The 21,120-nt window shown below is 41.4% G+C and overlaps 2 protein-coding genes across 2 annotated transcripts; both read right to left on the reverse strand.

Moving 5' to 3' along the window:
- Window positions 1-1,198: 1,198 nt before the first annotated feature.
- LOC110520971 (trace amine-associated receptor 1-like) lies at window positions 1,199-2,230 on the reverse strand. The gene has a single exon (XM_021598419.2). It carries the CDS (start codon window positions 2,228-2,230, stop codon window positions 1,199-1,201), a length of 1,032 nt encoding a protein of 343 aa, XP_021454094.2.
- A 10,126-nt stretch (window positions 2,231-12,356) lies between these two features.
- On the reverse strand, window positions 12,357-14,404 carry LOC110521047 (trace amine-associated receptor 1-like). Its single transcript, XM_021598476.2, has one exon. It carries the CDS (start codon window positions 13,380-13,382, stop codon window positions 12,357-12,359), a length of 1,026 nt encoding a protein of 341 aa, XP_021454151.2. The 5' UTR covers window positions 13,383-14,404.
- Between the last annotated feature and the right edge of the window lie 6,716 nt (window positions 14,405-21,120).

Here is a 21,120-nt window from a genome sequence, read left to right on the forward strand (position 1 = left end):
GTCTGATATGGTTTAATAAAGGACTGAGAACAAAGGCACGTGTCAGTATTGATTTGAGACATACAGTGAGCTCCAAAAGTATGTTTTTGGTCTCATATTCATGGCACACAATGACTACATCCAGCTTGTGACTCTACACATTTGTTGGATGCATTTGCATTTTTTTTCTCGGCTTGTGTTTCACATTATTTTGTGCCCAATAGATATGAATGGTACATAATGTATTGTCTCATTTTGGAGTCATGTTTTATTGTAAATAATAACATAAGATGTTTCTAAACACTTATTTTGTGGTTATATTTTACTCCCTTTTTCTCCCCAATGGGCGGGTGGGGGGGATCTTGTCTCATCGCTGCAACTCCCCAATGGGCTCGGGAGGTGAAGGTCGACATGACCTGCCAAACCGTTCTTCTTAACACCCGTCCACTTAACCTTAGCCAGCTGCACCAATGTGTTGGAGAAAACACCGTTCAACTGATGACCAGAGTCAGGCCAAGTAAAGCTCCCCCCTGGGCAAACCCTCCCCTAACCCGGGGGGAGGTGTGCGCCGTCCTATGGGTCCCCCGGTTGTAACAGCCTGGGATCGAACCCGGGTCTGCAGTGACGCCTCAAGCACAGTGCCTTAGACTGCTGTGCCACTCGGGAGGCCCGTTACTAAACACTTCTACATTAATGTGGATGCTATCATGATTACGGATAATCCTGAATGAATTGTGAATAATGATGAGTGAGAAAGTTAGAAGCACAAATATCATACCCTCAAGACATGCTAACCTCGCACCATTATAATAACGGGAGGTTGGCATGTGTTGGGTGTATGATATTTGTGTGACTGTAACTTTCTCACTCACAATTTAAAGTAAAAGTGACACCAAAATTACACAATACATTATTTAACATTAATTTCTATTGATAGAATTTGTAGAGTCCCAAGCTGGATGTAGTCATTGTTGCGTGCAATGAATATGGGAACAAAAACCTACCTTTTTACTACTTTAATCCACACAAAGGTGAATTCGCTCAAATACTTTTGTTTTACTAAAATGGGGGGGATTATGTACAAAAAGAGCTGTAATTTCTAAACAATTCACCCAATATGGATCAAAATATCCTCAAATGAAATCACAATTCAAATCCAAAGTGCTGGAGTACAGAGCCAAAACAACAAAACGTGTCTCTGTCTCAGTACTTTTGGAGCTCACTGTACTTCTGAAAACAATTGTATTTCTGAAGAGTCAGGTTGAAATATTTGACCAGAAATTATAATTCTAAACGCCCTCCTGAACCAACTGTAAAAGAATGCATACACCATGGGATTAATAGCTGAATTCAAATAGCCAATCCATATAAGTGTTTCAAACAAAACAGGTGGGGTAGAGTAACTAATAAAAGGATCAATGCTGTTGATGACAAAAAAGGGTGTCCAGAATGATAGAAATACACCCATAATGATAGCAAGTGTTTTGGTGGCCTTCCTCTGTGATTTGCCTACAGAGTTCTGATTGGTTGTACCCTGAATTGAGCGTGCCTGTCTCTGTGCTACTAGGAAAATCTTTAGGTAGATGCTAAGCATCCCTACTCCTGGGATGTAGAATGAGAGAACCAAAGACGCAGTACTCGATGCTTTGTTTTGAAAGAAAATACATTCTCCCTCACAGGCAACATTATTAGAGTAAAAATCCTCCATGCCCCAAGTACTGAGCTCCAAAAATACTATACCAAACACTACTATAGCAGAACCAGTCCAGATGACCAGCATCATAATCAGAACAACATGAACAGTTATTTTAGTTCTGTAAAGGAGAGGGTGACACACTGCATAATACCGATCAATAGAAATAAAACACAAGTTAAGAATGGATGTATTGCTCAACATAACATCAGTGCTGGTGTAGATTTTACAGAATAAATCTCCAAAATACCAGCAGCTTTCCACTGAATATACCATTCTGGGAGGCAACACTAAAACTCCCAAGAGGAGGTCTGACACAGCCAGAGAGAGGATGAGGTAGTTGGTTGGGGTGTGGAGCTGTTTGAAGTGAATGATGGGGATGATTACAAGAAGGTTGCCACACACTGTGAGAACAGACATTGAGCCTAGTAAGAGATAAAGTAATACTCGTATTGTTGGAGGAAAGATAGATCTTTTGCAAGACCCATTCACCGATTCAAAACATAGAAATATATTCTCAACAATATCAGCCTTGCTGAGACTGATTCCCCGTTCCATGGACGTAGTTGAAAGAATCTTATCTGAAATATAAAATATACATTATTGTCTTAAAATTAATACTAGTTGGAAATGATTACATTATGTTGGATGATTTAATTAAACAAATTCAAATGCTGTATTTTTGTCACTTAATAAAATGTATTGAAATGTACTTTACGGTTGCTTATTCATTGGAAATATGTTCACAAATACCACAAGTGTTTTGCCATTTCAAAAGATGGCTAAGTACATTTTTCTGTTCAGTTCAGCATACCTTACCTCTCCTCAGCCATGCAGATAGTGATGTATCACGTGAATCCTTTTTCTTTGGTCACGATGTGATACAAATGTGAACTTGACTCTTGTGCTTTTGTACCAATAGTCTATTACCATAATGATGATCCCAATATAAAGTTGACCAATCAGAAATTACTACATTGAACTCTACATAAAAAAAATCTGTGGCAGAACACAACATATGATGACGTCATAGTTGTAACCACTCCCTTCGAGAGGATGTGATAGTCTCTTTCATCGACCACACGACCATCCAATCAATAAGCGCATTACACATTTGACTCTTTTTGCCTAAATTGTTACAATTATTTGATGATTCAATCCGTATTGCCGAAGTTTCGCATTGTAGCCCAATTTACCTTTAAAGGCTATGTTCCATTCAGGGCATTATCAGGATTTACCTTTACATTTTAAGAGTGTGTGTGTGTGTGTGTGTGTGTGTGTGTACAGTTGAAGTCAGAAGTTTACATACACCTTAGACAAATACATTTAATCTCAGGTTTTCACAATTCCTGACATTTAATCCTAGTAAAAATTCCCTGTCTTTGGTTAGTTAGGATCACCACTTCATTTTAAGAATGTGAAATGTCAGAAAAATAGTAGAGAGAATGATTTATTTCAGCTTTTATTTCTTTCATCACATTCTCAGTGGGTCAGAAGTTTACATACACTCAATTAGTATTTGGTAGCATTGCCTTTAAATTGTTTAACTTTGGTCAAACGTTTCGGGTAGCCTTCCACAAGCTTCCCACAATAAGTTGGGTGAATTTTGGCCCATTCCTCCTGACAGAGCTGGTGAAACTGAGTCAGGTTTGTATGCCTCCTTGCTCGCACATGCTTTTTCAGTTCTGCCCACAAATGTTCCATGGGATTGGGGTCAGAGCTTTGTGATGGCCACTCCAATACCTTGACTTTGTTGTCCTTAAGCCATTTTGCCACAACTTTGGAAGTATGCTTGGTGTCTTGTCCATTTGGAAGACCCAATATATCCACATAATTTTCCTGACACATGATGCCATCTCTTTTGTGAAGTGCACCAGTCCCTCCTGCAACAAAGCACACCCACAACGTGATACTGCCACCCCCGTGCTTCACAGTTCAGATGGTGTTCTTCGGCTTATGAGCCTCCCCATTCTTTCTTCAAACATAACGATGGTCATTATGGCCAAAAGGTTCAATTTTTGTGTCATCGGACCAGAGGACATTTCTCCAAAAAGTACGATCTTTGTCCCCATCTGCAGTTGCAATCCATAGTCTGGCTTTTTAATGGCGGTTTTGGAGCAGTGGCTTCTTCCTTGCTGAGATGCCTTTCAGGTTATGTCGATATAGGACTCGTTTTACTCTGGATATAGATACTTTTGTACCAGTTTCCTCCAGCATCTTCACAAGGTCATTTGCTGTTGTTCTGGGATTGATTTGCACTTTTCACACTAAAGTACGTTCATCTCTAGGAGACAGAACGCGTCTCCTTCCTGAGAGGTATGACGGCTGCGTTATCCCATGGTGTTTATACTTGCGTACTATTGTTTGTACAGATGAACGTGGTACCTTCAGGTGTTTGGAAATTACTCCCAAAGATGAACAGACTTGTGGAGGTCTACAATTTTTTTTCTGGGGTCTTTGCTGATTTCTTTTGATTTTCCCATGATGTCAAGCAAAGAGTCACTGAGTTTGAAGGTAGGCCTTGAAATACATCCACAGGTATCGGTCTGTAAACAATTGTTGGAAAAATGACTTGTGTCATGCACAAAGTAGATGTCCTAACTGACTTGCCAAAACTATAGTTTGTGAACAAGAAATTTGTGGAGTGGTTGAAAACGAGTTTTAATGACTCCAACTTAAAAACCTCTTATGGATAGGGGAGATGCTAGCGTCTCAACTGGCCAGTTGCCAGGGGAAATGCAGAGCGCCAGATTCAAATAAAATGCTATAAAATTCAAACTTTCATTAAATCACCCATGTAAGACACTCAATTAAAGCTACACTCGTTGTGAATCCAGCCAACATCAGATTTTTAAAATGCTTTTTGGCGAAAGCATAAGAAGCTATTATCTGATAGCATGCACCCATATGCACCAGCAGTAAACAAAGGAGCTAGCGTAGCAGGCGTTGCACAAAACGCTGAAATAAAATATAAAATATGCATTAACTTTGACGAGCTTCTTTTGTTGGCACTCCAATATGTCCCTTAAACATCACAATTGGTTCTTTTGTTCGATTAATTCCGTCCATATATATCGAAAATGTCCATTTATAAAGCGCGTTTGATCCAGAAAAAAACAGCTTTGTTGTCTATCAAAATCTATGAATAATATGCATATCTTATATTCTTGGCAGGAGTAGCAGGAAGTTGAAATTGGGCGGCTTATGAAGAAGGAATGAACATTCATTTCTCTGGCAACAGCTCTGGTGGACATTCCTGCAGCCAGCATACCAATTGCACACTCACTCGAAACTTGAGACATCTTTGGCACTTTGTTGTGTGACAACTTCACATTTTTGAGTGGTCTTGTCCCCAGAACAAGGTGCAACTGTGTAATGACCATCCAGATTAAGAGCGCACCTGGTCCGACCGGAAACAACCCTGTTCATAAGTCGCAGACTTAGTCGTGATAGACTAGAGAGGATGGGAAGCAGGAAACCTAGTGGTCTGACACATCACAATGAACAGGTAACTACTACCCTTTTGGAACGAGGCAGAGGACCAAAAGTCAATAAATAGATACTTGAAAGGTTGGCTGAGGACAGGAATAGGAAACAGTGGTACCGGCTTAATAGCATGATTAGGTTTACCAGTTAATTGACAGGTGTGACAAGTTGATGAACTCAGACACATCCTTCTTTAACCTAGGCCCAAAAGAAATGTCTTAGTATGCGATTGTAGGTTTTCCTCACACCTATATGTCCAGCAACGTCGTTGTGAGAAGTTGTCAACACCAACTCACAAAGCTTAACTGGTACAACAACCTGACTAATCGCCTGGCCCACAAAACAACTACCATGAGACACCCACTTTCTCATCAGGACATCCTCTTGGAGAAAATAGCCATGGGCGACATCTCCCAACTGTTCCACCGGCACAATTTGGTCACGCAACTCTTCTAATGTGGGGTCAGCACGTTGCTCCTTGATTGATAACAGGGAAAGTAGTGACATATTTCTTTGTGCCATTCTCGTTAGCTGGTGCAGTGACAAGGTCGTCACGGCTCATAGAACGCGTCACTGCACACGCGGAGAACACCTCTGGGTAAACTCTGCGCACTAATCAGGAATCCCTACAAGTGTTGGCTTAGTGGAAACCACTAGAGATTGAAACACGACAGGCCATACATGCTCACCAGCCAAGTTATTCCCAAGGATAACGTCGAAACCCTCAATAGGCAACGGAGGACGTACCCCCACAACAACCTCACCTTTCACCAGTCCACAATCCAACATCAGTTTATGCAATGGAACTGACAGTGTTCTAACCTATTCCCCCAATTAGAACACTATTCCCTGAATCAGTCTCAGCAGAGAAGGGTAACACAGACTCCAAAACAAACGACTCAGAGGCACCTGTGTCTCTCAGGATCTTCCCTGGCACTAGGTTGTTACTTCCTAACAGACACAAAACCCTCCGCAATGAAAGGTCAATTGTCTGGGTCAATATGGACTTTCACATGCCCCTGGGCATGAGACAGTGTCAGGAGTGAACTGATGTGGGACAGGCGCTGCTAACGCTGTAGGCTTAGATTTAACGTGAGCGCAGGTACTGAATTTACCCTTAGCCCTGAGAACCAGACGTTAGTTTTTCCAATGGCCTGAACCTTGACAGTAGTGACACTCTTGACCAAAGTCTGCATTACCATGGGAGTCAGGCTCAACCCTAGTTGAATGAAACTGTGCCTGTGAACCAGAGTTCACAGCTCAGTGAGCGAGGCCCAAATCTCTCTGAACAACCCCAGTCACTCCGAATACGGGGCTGTGCAACGACACTTGTGAGTCAAAACATACTCGTCCGCCAAAACCGCAGCTTCAGCGACAGTCTTTACTTTTCATTCATTAATGTACATGGCTATACGGTCAGGGATTGTGTCTTTAAATTCCTCTAGCATACTCAGATCACACAGCTGGATAAAATCCAATTGTGTTCGTTGCATCATAACCCCACCCCCACTCTGTTCACAACATTGACATTAGCAAACCACTCAACCACATGACGCCATCAGCTCAGTACAGTTGAAACTGGTATTCATCCGTGAAGAGCACACATCTTCAGTGTGCCAGGGCCATCAAAGGTGAGCATTTGCACCACTGAAGTCGATTAAGATGCCGAACTGAAGTCAGTTCAAGACCTTCGTGAGGACGACGAGCTTGGTGAGGACGCTTCAGGGAGATGAGCTTCCCTGAGGCGGTTTCTGACAGTTTGGCAGAAATTATTTGGTCGTGCAAACTCAGAGTTTCATCAGCTCTCCGGGTGGCTGGTCTCAGACAATCCCGCAGGTGAAGAATCCGGGTGTGGAGGTCCTGGACTGGCGTGGTTACACGTGGTCTGCAATTGTCTGGCTGGTTGGATGTACTGCCAAATTCTGTCAAATGACGCTGGAAGCGGCTTATGAAGAAGAAATTAACATTCAATTCTCTGGCAACAGCTCTGTTGGGCATTCCTGCAGCTAGCATGCCAATTGCACACTCCCTCAAAACTTGAGATGTCTGTGGCACTTTGTTGTGTGACAAAACTTCACATTTTTGAGTGGCCTTTTATTGTCCCTGGCACAAGGTGCACCTGTGTAATGATCATGCTATTTAACCAGCTTCTTGATATACCACACCTATGTGCCAAGATAATCCCTCCACCTAGGGAGAAATGCTCACTAACAGGGATGTAAACAAGTTTGTGTGCCAATTTTTTTGTGAAATAAGTGATTTGTGCGTATGGCAAATTTCTGGGATCTTTTATTTCAGTTCATGAAACATGGGACCAGAAATGTACATGTTGCATTTATATTTCTGTTCAGTGTAGTTGAAGTGGTCTGTTTGTTTGTTTATTCTGTATGTTGGAATACTTCGAACATAAACGCTGACAGTTTTGATGCTTTTGAAATGCTAACATAAGTGCACGTGACAGATGGGAGCAATAATAAATATTATGTTGAAATCTTTCCGTTTCGCTCCTCTTTCCTATTTGAAATTGATTTAAAAGTAATTGTGATATAATGTTTACTTCATTTAGAATGTTTGTGCAGTTGAAATTTGGCCATAGATTCAATGACCAAAAAAAACAAGTTTTCCATGCCTGTAAATGTCTATTCAACTTTCATTCAGAACCTGAAATCTGATTTCAACATCCGGAGAATATGTACAGTATTTTCAACGTCCAGAAAATAAGTATTTTCAACGATCTGAAAATACATCTTTTCAACTTTTGTTCAGAACCAAAAATCAACCTGATTTCAACTTCCAGAAAATTAGTATTTTCAACGCTGGAAAGACATTTATTTTCAATGTCCTAAAAAAAACGTATTTTCTATTTTTATTCTGAACCTAATATGAAGCTAACTTTAAAGTCTGGAAAGTACTTAAATTAGACGTCTTTTAAATGTAATTTGGCTTACTGGGATGAGATAGCTATTGCCAAAAACAAAAAACATTCAAGGTAGAGCTGATCACTAGCCGATATTTTGCTTTTTGAGCCTGATTCAGCAGTAAGTACATCTCCCTTCAAATTGAAACAATGCCAAAACACAGGGCCGGGAAGTAACAGATTACATGTAATCAGTTACATGTAATCTGATAACAAAACAATTAACTTTAATCATTTACTTTTCAAGCTGAAATTCTTTTGAAAAACTAGATGATTACTTCTTGGATTACTTTTAAATTCAGAAAGGATGTTTGTGAATCAAATTATGACACATTTCTGTTATTTAAATTACATTCAATTCAGCATTGAAAAAGGCACACGTTTAAGTTTGTTCCACCTGAGTGAGTGACCACAAGTCAGACACCACTATGTTAACACACCAAATGCATTTCTTCTAATGCCTCTTGAGGGCAAAGTCATTTCAAAGTAACAAAGTAATCAGACTACGTTACTGAGTTTTGGTATACCAAAAGTTACGTTACTGATTTCAATTTTGGAGATGTAACTCGTACCTATTGGATTACATTTAGAAAGTAACCTAGCTAACCCTCTTATGCCGTTATGTTTGCACCCCGGTAACCTCATCCCAAGGCTATTGCGCACAGTTTATGTAAACTTGGTACATCAACGATTCAAAGTTTGTGTTAGTGGGAGTGACAATATAATTTTATGGGAGTGACCTTCCTGAGTAAAGTATTTATCATCATTTAATTGCATATAAATGGATGAGAGAGCTTCCTACTTCCTGAGCTATGTTGTTGATGTATATTGAGAAGAACGTGGAGCCTAGGATCGAGCCTTGGAGTACACCCTTGGTGATATGCAGTGACTGAGACAGCAGATTTTCTGACTTTATACACTGCACTCTTTGAGAGAGGTAGTTAGAACAATAGATATATCACATGTGAATCCTTTTTCTCTGGTCGCAAATCTGATGAAAATGTGAATTTGACTCGTGCTTTTGTAGCTATAGACTATTACTATAATGGTGATCACAATATAATGTTGACGAATCAGACATTACTACATTCAACTCTACATAAAAGATCTGTAGCAGAGCACTACATTTGATGATGTCATAGTTGTAACCACTCCCTTCAAGAGGATATGATAGTCTCTTTCATCGACCACAAGACCATCCAATCAGTTAGTTCATTACACATTTTACTGTTTTTGCCAAATTGCTACAATAATTTGATTTAAGGGGTTGGATTCAGTACGATTTGCCGATGTTCTGCATTGTAGCCCAATTGACATTTAAAAGCAGTGGTCTATTCACAGCATTATCAAGGAATTATCATTACATTTTAAGCGCACTACAGCGCAGAATTTCAGAGATGAGGCTTGAATCCAGCACTACCCCACAAGACCAGACTTGTGGTTACACATAAGAGAAATAACTGATAGGGTTATAATACCCAAAGTAACCTCCTCCTCATTCCAGATATTGGTGATCCAAATGCACCTGGATCCTGAATGATTTGTTTGCTGATATGGTAGTAGGTTACACAGAATACACAGAACAAAGAGCCATTTTAATGTGACATCATTGCTCAGCTCTTTCGAGTTACTAGGTACTCGTCATGTTCAGGCAAGTGCACAGATAGGGCTCAACCAGCGCCCGAGCAGCTGCTCTTTTGCCCGCTTATGAAAATGTGTCCTTGCAGCTTGGTGGATTTTTAAAAATTGTATGAATAATGCAAAAGTAATCAATTGTCTCTTTTAATTTTTTATGTAACGAATTGCACATCAAACTAGCTAATTTCACAAGCTCCCGAATCTCAGAAAATGTCCCCTTCACCTGCCCTAAGAGTGCACTCGTCTGACTTGCATGTATTGGCCACTGGCTGGCGATGCCGGGTGGGGAGACTTGAATGCTGGTAGGAGGCTATTATTGAGTTGAACCTGTCATATGTGTCTCTCACCGTTAGGGACAACAAATGGGCGAAGTCTACTAATTGTTAGTAAGAGGCAGATGTCAGAAGCAGAACAAACTCAAATCATGTAAAACTAGTTGATTTCAACAGCATAGCTAACAGAAGTGTAAAGTAACTATACTGAACAAAAATAAAAACGCAACAAGTAAAGTGTTGGTCTCATGTTTCATGAGCTGAAATAAAACATCCCAGAAATTTCTTTCAACTTTTGTGCACAAATTTGTTGGCATCCCTGTTTGTGACCCTTTCTCCGTTGCCAAAATATATCAAGAAGTTGACTAGACTAAACAGCATAATCATTACACAGGTGCACCTTGTGCCGGGGGCAATAAAAAGCCCCTCTAAAATGTGCATTTCTGTCTAACAACAATGCCACAGATGTCTCAATTGTTGGTAATGTGTTATGAGACAGATGAAAATGAAGTGATATACAGTATCATGTGAAGTATAAAATACGATCTGCAAAAATACTCAGTATCACAGAAAACTTTACAAATTATCAACACAAATCATCTTTATTTCAATAGTATCACCTAAGTACAAACATATTTTCACCATGTCATTTTGACAACAATTTCTTCAGCTGGAGTTGCAGAGCAATACATCAAAAAACTGAAAGGATACTACATTCACAGAGATCCTATGAAAATGGATATGACTACATCCACTCGAGGCCACTAATGATGTGTTACCATCTCCGCACCCCATGTACTCTGTGTGTGTGTATGTATGTGTGTATGTATGTATGTGTGTATGTATGTATGTATGTATGAATAAGATATGGGAGAGGAGAGGCTACCTCCTTCTAGATTACATGGATTGATTTCATGTTTCGGGGCCAACTGGATTATACTTGTTTTTTAAACCTACACACCTGTGTCTGATATGGTTTAATAAAGGACTGAGAACAAAGGCACATGTCACACTTCTTTGTCAGTATTGATTTTAGACATACAGTGAGCTCCAAAGTATTGGGGACAGATTCACTTATATGTGTATTAAAGGAGTCAAAAGTAATGTTTTTGGTCTCATATTCATTGCACGCAATGACTAAATCCTGCTTGTGACTCTACACATTTGTTGGATGCATTTTCTGTTTGTTTCGGTTGTCTTTCAGATTATTTTGTGCTCAGCAGAAATGAATGGTAAATAATGTAGTGTCATTTTGGAGTCACTTTTAGTTGTAAATAAGGATAGAATATGTTTCTAAACACACATTTTTTTGTTGTTGTATTTTACCCCCTTTTTCACCCCAATTTCATAATATCCAATTATGATCTTGTTTTATCGCTGCACTCCCCAATGGGCTCAGGAGTGGCAAAGGTCGAGTCATGCATCCTCCGAAACATGACACGTGCATCAATGTGTCGAAGGAAACGGCATTCAACTGACGACCTAAGTCAGCCTGCATGTCCCCGCCTGCCACAAGAAGTGGCTAGAGCACGATGAGCCAAGTAAAGCCCACCTGGCCAAACCCTCCTTTAACCCGGGACGACGCCAGGCCAAATGTGCGCCGCCCTATGTGAATCCCTGTCACTGCCCGTTGTGACACAGCCTGGGATCATACCCGGGTCTGTAGTGACGCCTCAAGCACTGCAATTCAGTGCCTTCGCCCCCTGCTCCACTCAGGAGAACCATTTTTAAACCCTCCTACCTTAATATGGATGCTACCATGATTACAGATAATCCTGAATGAATCGTGAATAATGATGAGTGAGAAAGTTACAGACTCTCAAATATCATACCCCCAAGACATGCTAACTTCGCAACGTTACAATAACAGGAGAGGTTAGCATGTGTTGGGTGTATGATATTTGTGCGTCTATAGCTTTCTCATTCATAATCTTTCACGATTCATTCAGGATTATCCATAATCATGGTAGCATCCTCATTAATGTTGAAGTGTTCTATTCTTATTTCCAGTAAAAGTGACTCCAAAATTACACAATACATTATTTACCATTCATTTCTATTGATAAGAGTGTGTAGAGTCCCAAGCTGGATGTAGTCACTGTTGCGTGCAATGAATGTGGGACAAAAAACACACACTTTTTACTAATTTAATACATATATAAGTGAATTCGTCCCAATACTTTGGTCCCCTAAAATGGGGGGACTATGTACAAAAGACAATGTACAAAAGTGTAATACCTTCAAATGAAATCTGTCAGTCTGCACTTTAACCTCATAGTCATTGTATCAATTAAAATCCAAAGTGCTGGAGTACAGAGCCAAAACAACAAAAAATGTTTCTCTGTCTCAGTACTTTTGGAGCTCACTGTATTTATTCTGAAAACAATTGTATTTCTGAAGAGTCAGGTTGAAATATTTGACCAGAAATTATAATTCTAAACGCCCTCCTGAACCAACTGTAAAAGAATGCATACACCATGGGATTAATTGTTGAATTCAAATAGCCAATCCATATAAGTGTTTCAAACAAAACAGGTGGGGTAGAGTAACTAATAAAAGGATCAATGCAGTTGACAACAAAAAAGGGTGTCCAGAATGATAGAAATACCCCCATAATGATAGCAAGTGTTTTGGTGGCCTTCCTCTGTGATTTGCCTACTGAGTTCTGATTGGTTGTACCCTGAATTGAGCGTGCCTGTCTCTGTGCTATTAGGAAAATCTTTAGGTAGATGGTAAGCATCCCTACTCCTGGGATGTAGAATGAGATCACCGAAGCCACAATACTCGACAATTTGTTTTGAAACAAAATACATCCTCCCTCACAGGCAACATTATTATAGTAATAATCCTCAATGCCCCAAATATTGAGCTCCAGAAATATCATACAAAACCCTACTACGGCAGAAACCGTCCAGGTGACCAGCATCATAATCAGAACAACATGAACAGTTATTTTAGTTCTGTAAAGGAGAGGGTGACACACTGCATAATACCGATCAATAGAAATAAAACACAAGTTAAGAATGGATGTATTGCACAACATAACATCAGTGCTGGTGTAGATTTTACAGAATAAATCTCCAAAATACCAGCAGCTTTCCACTGAGTATACCGTTCTTGGAGGCATCACTAAAACCCCCAAGAGGAGGTCTGACACAGCCAGAGAGAGGATGAGGTAGTTGGTTGGGGTGTGGAGCTGTTTGAAGTGAATGATGGGGATGATTACAAGAAGGTTGCCACACACTGTGAGAACAGACATTGAGCCAAGTAAGAGATAAAGTAATACTCGTATTGTTGGAGGAAAGATTGATCTTTTGCAAGACCCATTCACTGACTCAAAACATAGAAATATATTCTCAACAATATCAGCCTTGCTGAGACTGATTCCTCGTTCCATGGTCGTGGTTGAAAGAATCTTATCTGAAATATGAAAGATACATTATTGTCACATTATTACTATAGATGTAAACATCAATTACAGAATATTAGTTGGGAATTATTACATTATGTTGGGTGATTTAATTAAACAAATTCAAGTACTGTATTTTTGTCACTTGATAAAATGTATTAAAAATTACTTTTGCATATTTGTTGGAAACATTACCACAAATACCGAAAGGGAAGTGTTTTGCCATTTCAAAAGATAGTTAATCAATTTTTCAGTTCAATTCAGCATACCTTACCTCTCAGCCATGCAGATGGTGATGTATCACATGTAAACCCTTTTTCTCTGGTCGCAAAGTGATGCAAATGTGAACTTGACTCTTGTGCTTTTGTACCTGTAGTCTATTACCATAATGATGATCACAATATAACGTTGACCAATCAGACATTACTACATTCCACTCTACATACAAAATCTGTAGCAGAGCACTAAAGTTAATGATGTCAGAGTTGTAACCACTCCCTTCAAGAGGATATGATAGTCTCTTTCATCAGCCACAAGGCCATCCAATCAGTTAGTTCGTTACACATTTGACTGTTTATGCCAATTTGCTACAATAATTTGATTTAAGGGGCTGGATTCAATCCGTATTGCCGAAGTTCTGCATTGTAGCCCAATTGACATTTAAAAGCAGTGGTCTATTCACAGCATTATCAGGAATTACCATTACATTTTAAGCGCACTACAGTGCAGAATTTCAGAGATAAGGCTTGAATCCAGCACTTACCCCACAAGACCAGACTTGTGAGAGAGTAAGAGAAATGACTGATAGGGTTATAATACCTACAGTAACCTCCTCATTCCAAATATTGGTGTTCCAAATGCACCTGGATCCTGAATGATTTGTTTGCTGATATGGTAGTAGGTTACACAGAATACACAGAACACAGAGCCATTTTAATGTGACATCGTTGCTCAGCTCTTTCGAGTTACTAGGTACTCGTCATGTTCAGGCAAGTGCACAGATAGGGCTCAACCAGCGCCCGAGCAGCTGCTCTTTAAAAAAACAAAATTCTACCCAATTTCGTTGTTTACTAGCTACTATCTTGTCTCATCGCTACAACTCCCGTACGGGCTCGGGAGAGACAAAGGTTGAAAGTCATGCGTCCTCCGATACACAACCCAACCAAGCCACACTGCTTCTTAACACAGTGTGCATCCAACCCGGAAGCCAGCCGCACCAATGTGTCGGAGGAAACACCGTGCACCTGGCAACCTTGATTAGCGCGCACTGTGCCCGGCGCACAAACCCTCCCTAACCCGGATGACGCTAGGCCAATTGTGCGTCGCCCCACGGATCTCCCGGTCGCGAACCCAGTGTCGCAGGTGGCACAGCTGGCGCCCTTAACCACTGCGCCACCCGGGAGGCCTGAGCAGCTGCTCTTTTGCCGCTTATGAAAATGTGTCCTTGCAGCTTGGTGGATTTTTTACAATTGTATGAATAATGCAAACATAATAAATTGTCTCTTTTCATTTTTAATGTAATAGATTGCACATCAAACTAGCTAATTTCATGAGCTCCCGAATCTCAGAAAATGTCCCCTTCACCTGCCCTAAGAGTGCACTCGTCTGACTTGCATGTAGTGGCCACTGGTTGAACCTGCCGGGTGGGGAGACTTGAATGCTGGAAGGAGGCTATTATCGAGTTGAATCTGTCATATGTGTCTCTCGCTGTTATGGACATAGAGTGAGCTATTTCTACTACTTGTTAGTAAGAGGCAGATGTCAGAAGCAGAACAAACTCAAATCAAGTACAGCGAGTTTGTTTCAACAGCATAGCTAACAGAAGTGTAAAGTAACTATACTGAACAAAAATATAAACGCAACGTGAAGTGTTGGTCCCATGTTTGATGAACTGAAATATAACATCCCAGAAATGTTCCATACGCACAAAAAGCTTATTTCTCTCAAATGTTGTGCACAAATTTGTTAACATCCCTGTTAGTGAGCATTTCTCAATTTCCAAGATTATCCATCCACCTGACAGGTGTGGCATGTCAAGAAGCTGACAAGACAAAACAACATGATCATTTCCTGCCCTCCAGGACACCTACACCACCCGATGTCACAGGAAGGCCATAAAGATCATCAAGGACAACAACCACCCGAGCCACTGGCTGTTCACCCCGCTATAATCCAGAAGGCGAGGTCAGTACAGGTGCATCAAAGCTGGGACCAAGAGACTGAAAAACAGCTTCTATCTCAAGGCCATCAGACTGTTAAACAGCCACCACTAACATTGAGTGGCTGCTGCAAACACACTGACTCAACTCCAGCCACTTTAATAATGGGAATTGATGTAAAATAGATCACTAGCCACTTTAAACAATGCTACTTAATATAATGTTTACATACCCTACATTATTCATCTCATATGTATACGTATATACTGTACTCTATATCATCTACTGCATCTTTATGTAATACATGTATCACTAGCCACTTTAAACTATGCCACTTTGTTTACATACCCTACATTACTCATCTCATATGTATATACTGTACTCGATACCATCTACTGCATCTTGCCTATGCCGCTCTGTACCATCACTAATTCATATATCTTTATGTACATATTCTTTATCCCTTTATACTTGTGTGTATAAGGTAGTAGTTTTGGAATTGTTAGCTAGATTACTCGTTGGTTATTACTGCATTGTCGGAACTAGAAGCACAACCATTTCGCTACACTCGCATTAACATCTGCTAACCATGTGTATGTGACAAATACATTTGATTTGATTTGCTGGGGACAATAAAATGCCTCTCTAAAATGTGCATTTATGTCACACAACACAATGCCACAGATGTCTCAAGTTTAGAGGGAGGGTGAAATTTGAATTCTGACTGCAGGAATCTACACCAGAGCTGTTGCCAGAGAATGTAATGTTCATTACTCTACCATAAGCCACCTCCAACGTCGTTTGAAAGAATTTGGCGGTACGTCCAACTTCAGACCACGTGTAACTTGCCTGCCCAATACCTCCACATCTGGCATCTTCAGCTGCAGGATTGTCTGAGACCAGCCACCCAGACAGCTGATAAAACTGTGGGTTTGCACAAGCAAAGAATTTCTGCAGAAAACCGTCTCATGGAAGCTCATCTTCGTGCTCTTCACCAGGGTCTTGACCTGACTGCAGTTCGGCATCGTAACCAACTTCAGTGGACAAATGCTCACCTTTGATGGCCACTGGCACGCTGGAGAAGTGTGCTCTTCACCCATGAATCCCAGTTTCAACTGTACCGGGCAGATGGCAGACAGTGTGCATGGCGTTGTGTGGGTGAGAGGTTTGCTGATATCAACATTGTGAACACAGTGCCCCATGGTGGCGGTGGGGTTATGGTATGGGCAGACATAAGCTACGGACAACAAACACAATTGCATTTTATCAATGGCAATTTTAATGCACAGAGCTATCGTGACGAGACCCATTGTCGTGCCATTAATCCACCGCCATCCCCTCATGTTTCAACATGGTAATGCAAGGATCTGTCGCAATGATCTGTACACAAATCCTGTAAGTTTAAAACGTCCCAGTTCTGTCATTGCCTGCATATTCACCAGACATGTCACCTATTGGATCATGTTTCAGGTGCTCTAGATTGACGTGTACGACAGAGTGTTCCAGTTCCCGCCAATGTCCAGCAACTTGCACAGCCATTGAAGAGGAGTAGGACAAAATTCCACAGGCCACAATCAACAGCCTGATCAACTTTATGTGATGGAGATGTGTCTCGCTGCATGAGGCAATATGGTGGTCACACCAGATACTGACTGGTTTTCTGATCCACACCCCTACCTTTTTCTTTAAGGTATTGTGACCAACAGATGAATATCTTTATTTCCAGTAATTTCCTTGTGAGCTGTTACGCTGTAAAAAATATTTGAAATTGTTTCATTTTACATTTATATTTTTGTTCAGTGGAATTACAACTACTCTCGCTACTGTAATTGAGTAGGTTTTCTGAGTACTTGTGCATTTTTTTTTGTATTTTTAAAAGTCAGTCATTTTTCTCTTACTTGAGTAAAACTGTATTAAAGTAACAATATTTCTACTTGAGTAGGATATTTCAATACTCTTTCCACACATGGTGAGTGAAAGAGGTGGTTTGTGAGTAAGGGAGTGAGTGAATGAGGGAGTGAGTGAAAGAGTGTGAATGGGTGAGCGAATGTCAGTCGGTCCCATGGACAAGTGACTTTTGGTTAAGGTATGTAACCCCGGTTCTCTGTAGCAGATGGGACATGCCCTCTCTAGCGTGTCATAAGTTGAATCCTTATTCAATCATGGCTAACAGACCAATCATTGCTTTGTGGATGTACCCCACGTGTCTATATAGAACCACGCAATGCTCTGATCACCTCATTCTAAGAAATTCCTCTTACACGAGTCTTGCAAGAGGGGCAATCTAGTGAGATGTCTCCCTCCTCTCCTTCAGAGAACCGGGGTTACATTCCGTTAACCAAAGTTCTCTTCTAGTTGACCCGGTTCGACATCTCACTACGGCACGCCCCGATTGCCAATAGCCCATTTCTTGAGAAGTCTGTTGTGGTACATGGTAATATGCCCAATCCATCATACACAGCTCTAGTGCCGAGGACTGTGTGCGCCACAGAATGCAAAGTGACACCCAAACGATAGAACCTCACAAAGGTGTGAGGGGAAACCCAACTAGCTGCCGCACAAATCTCCAAGATGGAGATGGCCCTGAACAGTGAGATGTCGAACCGGGTCAACTAGAAGAGAACTTTGGTTATATCCTTCCCGTTTGGCCCTGTCCGGGGGTATCGTCGGATGGGGCCACAGTGTCTCCTGACCCCTCCTGTCTCAGCCTCCAGTATTTATGCTGCAGTAGTTTATGTGTCGGGGGGCTAGGGTCAGTTTGTTATATCTGGAGTACTTCTCCTGTCCTATCCGGTGTCCTGTGTGAATTTAAGTATGCTCTCTGTAATTCTCTCTTTCTCTCTTTCTTTCTCTCTCTCAGACCTGAGCCCTAGGACCATGCCTCAGGACTACCTGGCATGATGACTCCTTGCTGTCCCCAGTCCACGTGGCGGCGCTGCTGCTCCAGTTTCAACTATTCTGCCTGTGATTATTATTATTTGACCATGCTGGTCATTTATGAACATTTGAACATCTTGGCCATGTTCTGTTATAATTTACACCCAGCACAGCCAGAAGAGGACTGTCCACCCCACATAGCCTGGTTCCTCTATAGATTTCTTCCTAGGTTTTGGCCTTTCTATGGAGTTTTTTCCTAGCCACCGTGCTTCTACACTTGCATTGCTTGCTGTTTGGGGTTTTACGCTGGGTTTCTGTACAGCACTTTGAGATATCAGCTGATGTACGAAGGGCTATATAAATAAATTTGATTTGATTTGAACAGTGACCATGACGTAGCAATTCCTCTAGTGGAATGCGTCCGGACACCCAGGGGAGACTGCAACCTCCTAAAACTGTATGCCTTGACAAATCCCTACCCCGAGCAGGGTTGGAAAAGCAAACAGTTGGTCACACCCCCGGAAAGGCCTAGTCCTGTCCATGTAGATGTGCAGGGCGCATACTAGTCACAACGTGTTCAGGCGCAGCTTCTCTGGGGAAGAGAACGGCAGAGGGTGGAAATGGAAGAGGTCAGTGGCTAGACCACTAAGTCTTAGGAAGGACTTTAGGAACTAGCGCTGGGTCAGGACATATCATAACCTTGGAGTAGTTGAGGGCAAACTGAGTACATGAAGGATGAACTGAGAGTTCATAAAGGTCACCAATGCAGTTGACCTTGGCAACAAGGCCGTCTTATAAGACAAAATCTTAAGCTCCACCTTCTCCAGGGGTTCAAAGCAAGGCTATTATAGTTTTGGGATTTCATTTTTTTCAGTATAACCTTTCAAAAAACATTTTACACACATCATATGTGTCCATTACAATCTATGGAAGAACTTTTACATGTGAATAAAACAGTAAATACAATATGCTCCAAACATACATACGATATGCTACAGTAGAAACAACAACATGATAAACAGGAAATAAGGCACGTACTTTGATAGGAACACACACACGTCCAAAGTTATTATTTGTAAGGAAAACAACAATGAAGGCAATGCGGGCGCCAGCCAGAAAATGTGCCAGGGGGAATAAGTTTATGCAAGGCCTGTTCTGACTAGAGATGCGCTATTGTCTTCAAACTTGATCTGGGGAAACACTGGGGAAGTGCTTAGGCTCCCGTCGAAGAGAGAAGTTTGTCAGGCTCAGTAAAGCCTCAAAGATAAACTGTTTGCAAAAGTTAAATGGGCTACTTCTTATGTGAATTAATGAGGAGGCGGAACACATCTCAATTCAAACAGTTGTTAGAAAATTAAACTTGTTAGAAAATAATTTTAAATTTAGTTGAATAAGTTGAAATATAGCCTATAGATCATTTGCAGCCAGCGTACCTTGGTTTGAGTACAGAGCGGGTTAACTGTCCTGTTGCATAACAATCACATTTTGGAACAGTGACTGCATTCTGACATCACACACATAAAACACTCAGCTGGGGTGACTATTAGAGATATTTGCAACTCACATGTGAAAAGGTTCATTCAGTTTTGGTTTGTTTTCAGATTTAACGACCTCTGCCTGCCCTTGACCTGTCGTTTGCCTGCCCCCTGTTTTATTAATAAATATATATTTTTTGAACTGTCTGCATCTCGGTCCTATCCTAGTCGTGATATGTAAACTCAGCAAGAAAAGAAACGTCTCTTTTTCAGGACACTGTCTTTCAAAGATATTTTGTAAAAATCCAAATAACTCCACAAATCTTCATTGTAAAGGGATTAAATACTGTTTCCCTGGCTTGTTCAATGAACCATAAACAATTCATGAACATGGAACTGTCATTAAGACGCTAACTGCTTACAGACGGTAGGCAATTAAGTTCAGAGTTATGAAAACTTAGGACACTAAAGAGGCCTTTCTACTGACTGAAAAACACCAAAAGAAAGGTGCCCAGGGTCCCTGCTCATCTGCGTGAATGTGCCATAGGCATGCTGCAAGGAGGCATGAGGACTGCAGATGTGGCCAGGGCAGTAAATTGCATTTTCCGTACTGTGAGACGCCTAAGACAGTGCTACAGGGAGACAGGATGGACAGCTAATCATCCTTGCAGTGACAGACCACGTTTAACAACATCTGCACAGGATCGGTACATCTGAGCATCACACCTGCGGGACAGGTACAGGATGGCAACAACAACTGCCCCAGTTACACCAGGAACGCACAATCCCTCCATCAGTGCTCAGACTGTCCGCAATAGGCTGAGAGAGGCCGCAATAGGCTGAGAGAGGCTGGACTGAGGGCTTGTAGGCCTGTTGTAAGGCAGGTCCTCACCAGACATCACCGGCAACAACATCGCCTATAGGCACAAAGCCACTGTTGCTGGGCCAGACAGGACTGGCAAAAAGTGCTCTTCACTGACGAGTCGCGGTTTTGTCTCACTAGGGCTGATGGTCGGATTCGCGTTTATCGTCGAAGGAATGAGCATTACACCGAGGCCTGTACTCTGGAGCGGGATCGATTTGGTGGTGGAGGGTCCGTCATGGTCTGGGGCGGTTTGTCACAGCATCATCGGACTGAGCTTGTTGTCAATGCAGGCAATCTCAACGCTGTGCTGTACAGGGAAGACATCATCCTCCCTCATGTGATACCCTTCC

This window comes from Oncorhynchus mykiss, chromosome 4 (assembly GCF_013265735.2).
Source record: "Oncorhynchus mykiss isolate Arlee chromosome 4, USDA_OmykA_1.1, whole genome shotgun sequence".
Taxonomy (NCBI): Eukaryota; Metazoa; Chordata; class Actinopteri; order Salmoniformes; family Salmonidae; genus Oncorhynchus; species Oncorhynchus mykiss.

Excerpts from the sequence above, each read along its gene's own strand:
- LOC110520971 (XM_021598419.2), bottom strand. The coding sequence starts at position 2,230 with ATGGAACGGGGAATCAGTCTCAGCAAGGCTGATATTGTTGAGAATATA.
- LOC110521047 (XM_021598476.2), bottom strand. The coding sequence starts at position 13,382 with ATGGAACGAGGAATCAGTCTCAGCAAGGCTGATATTGTTGAGAATATA.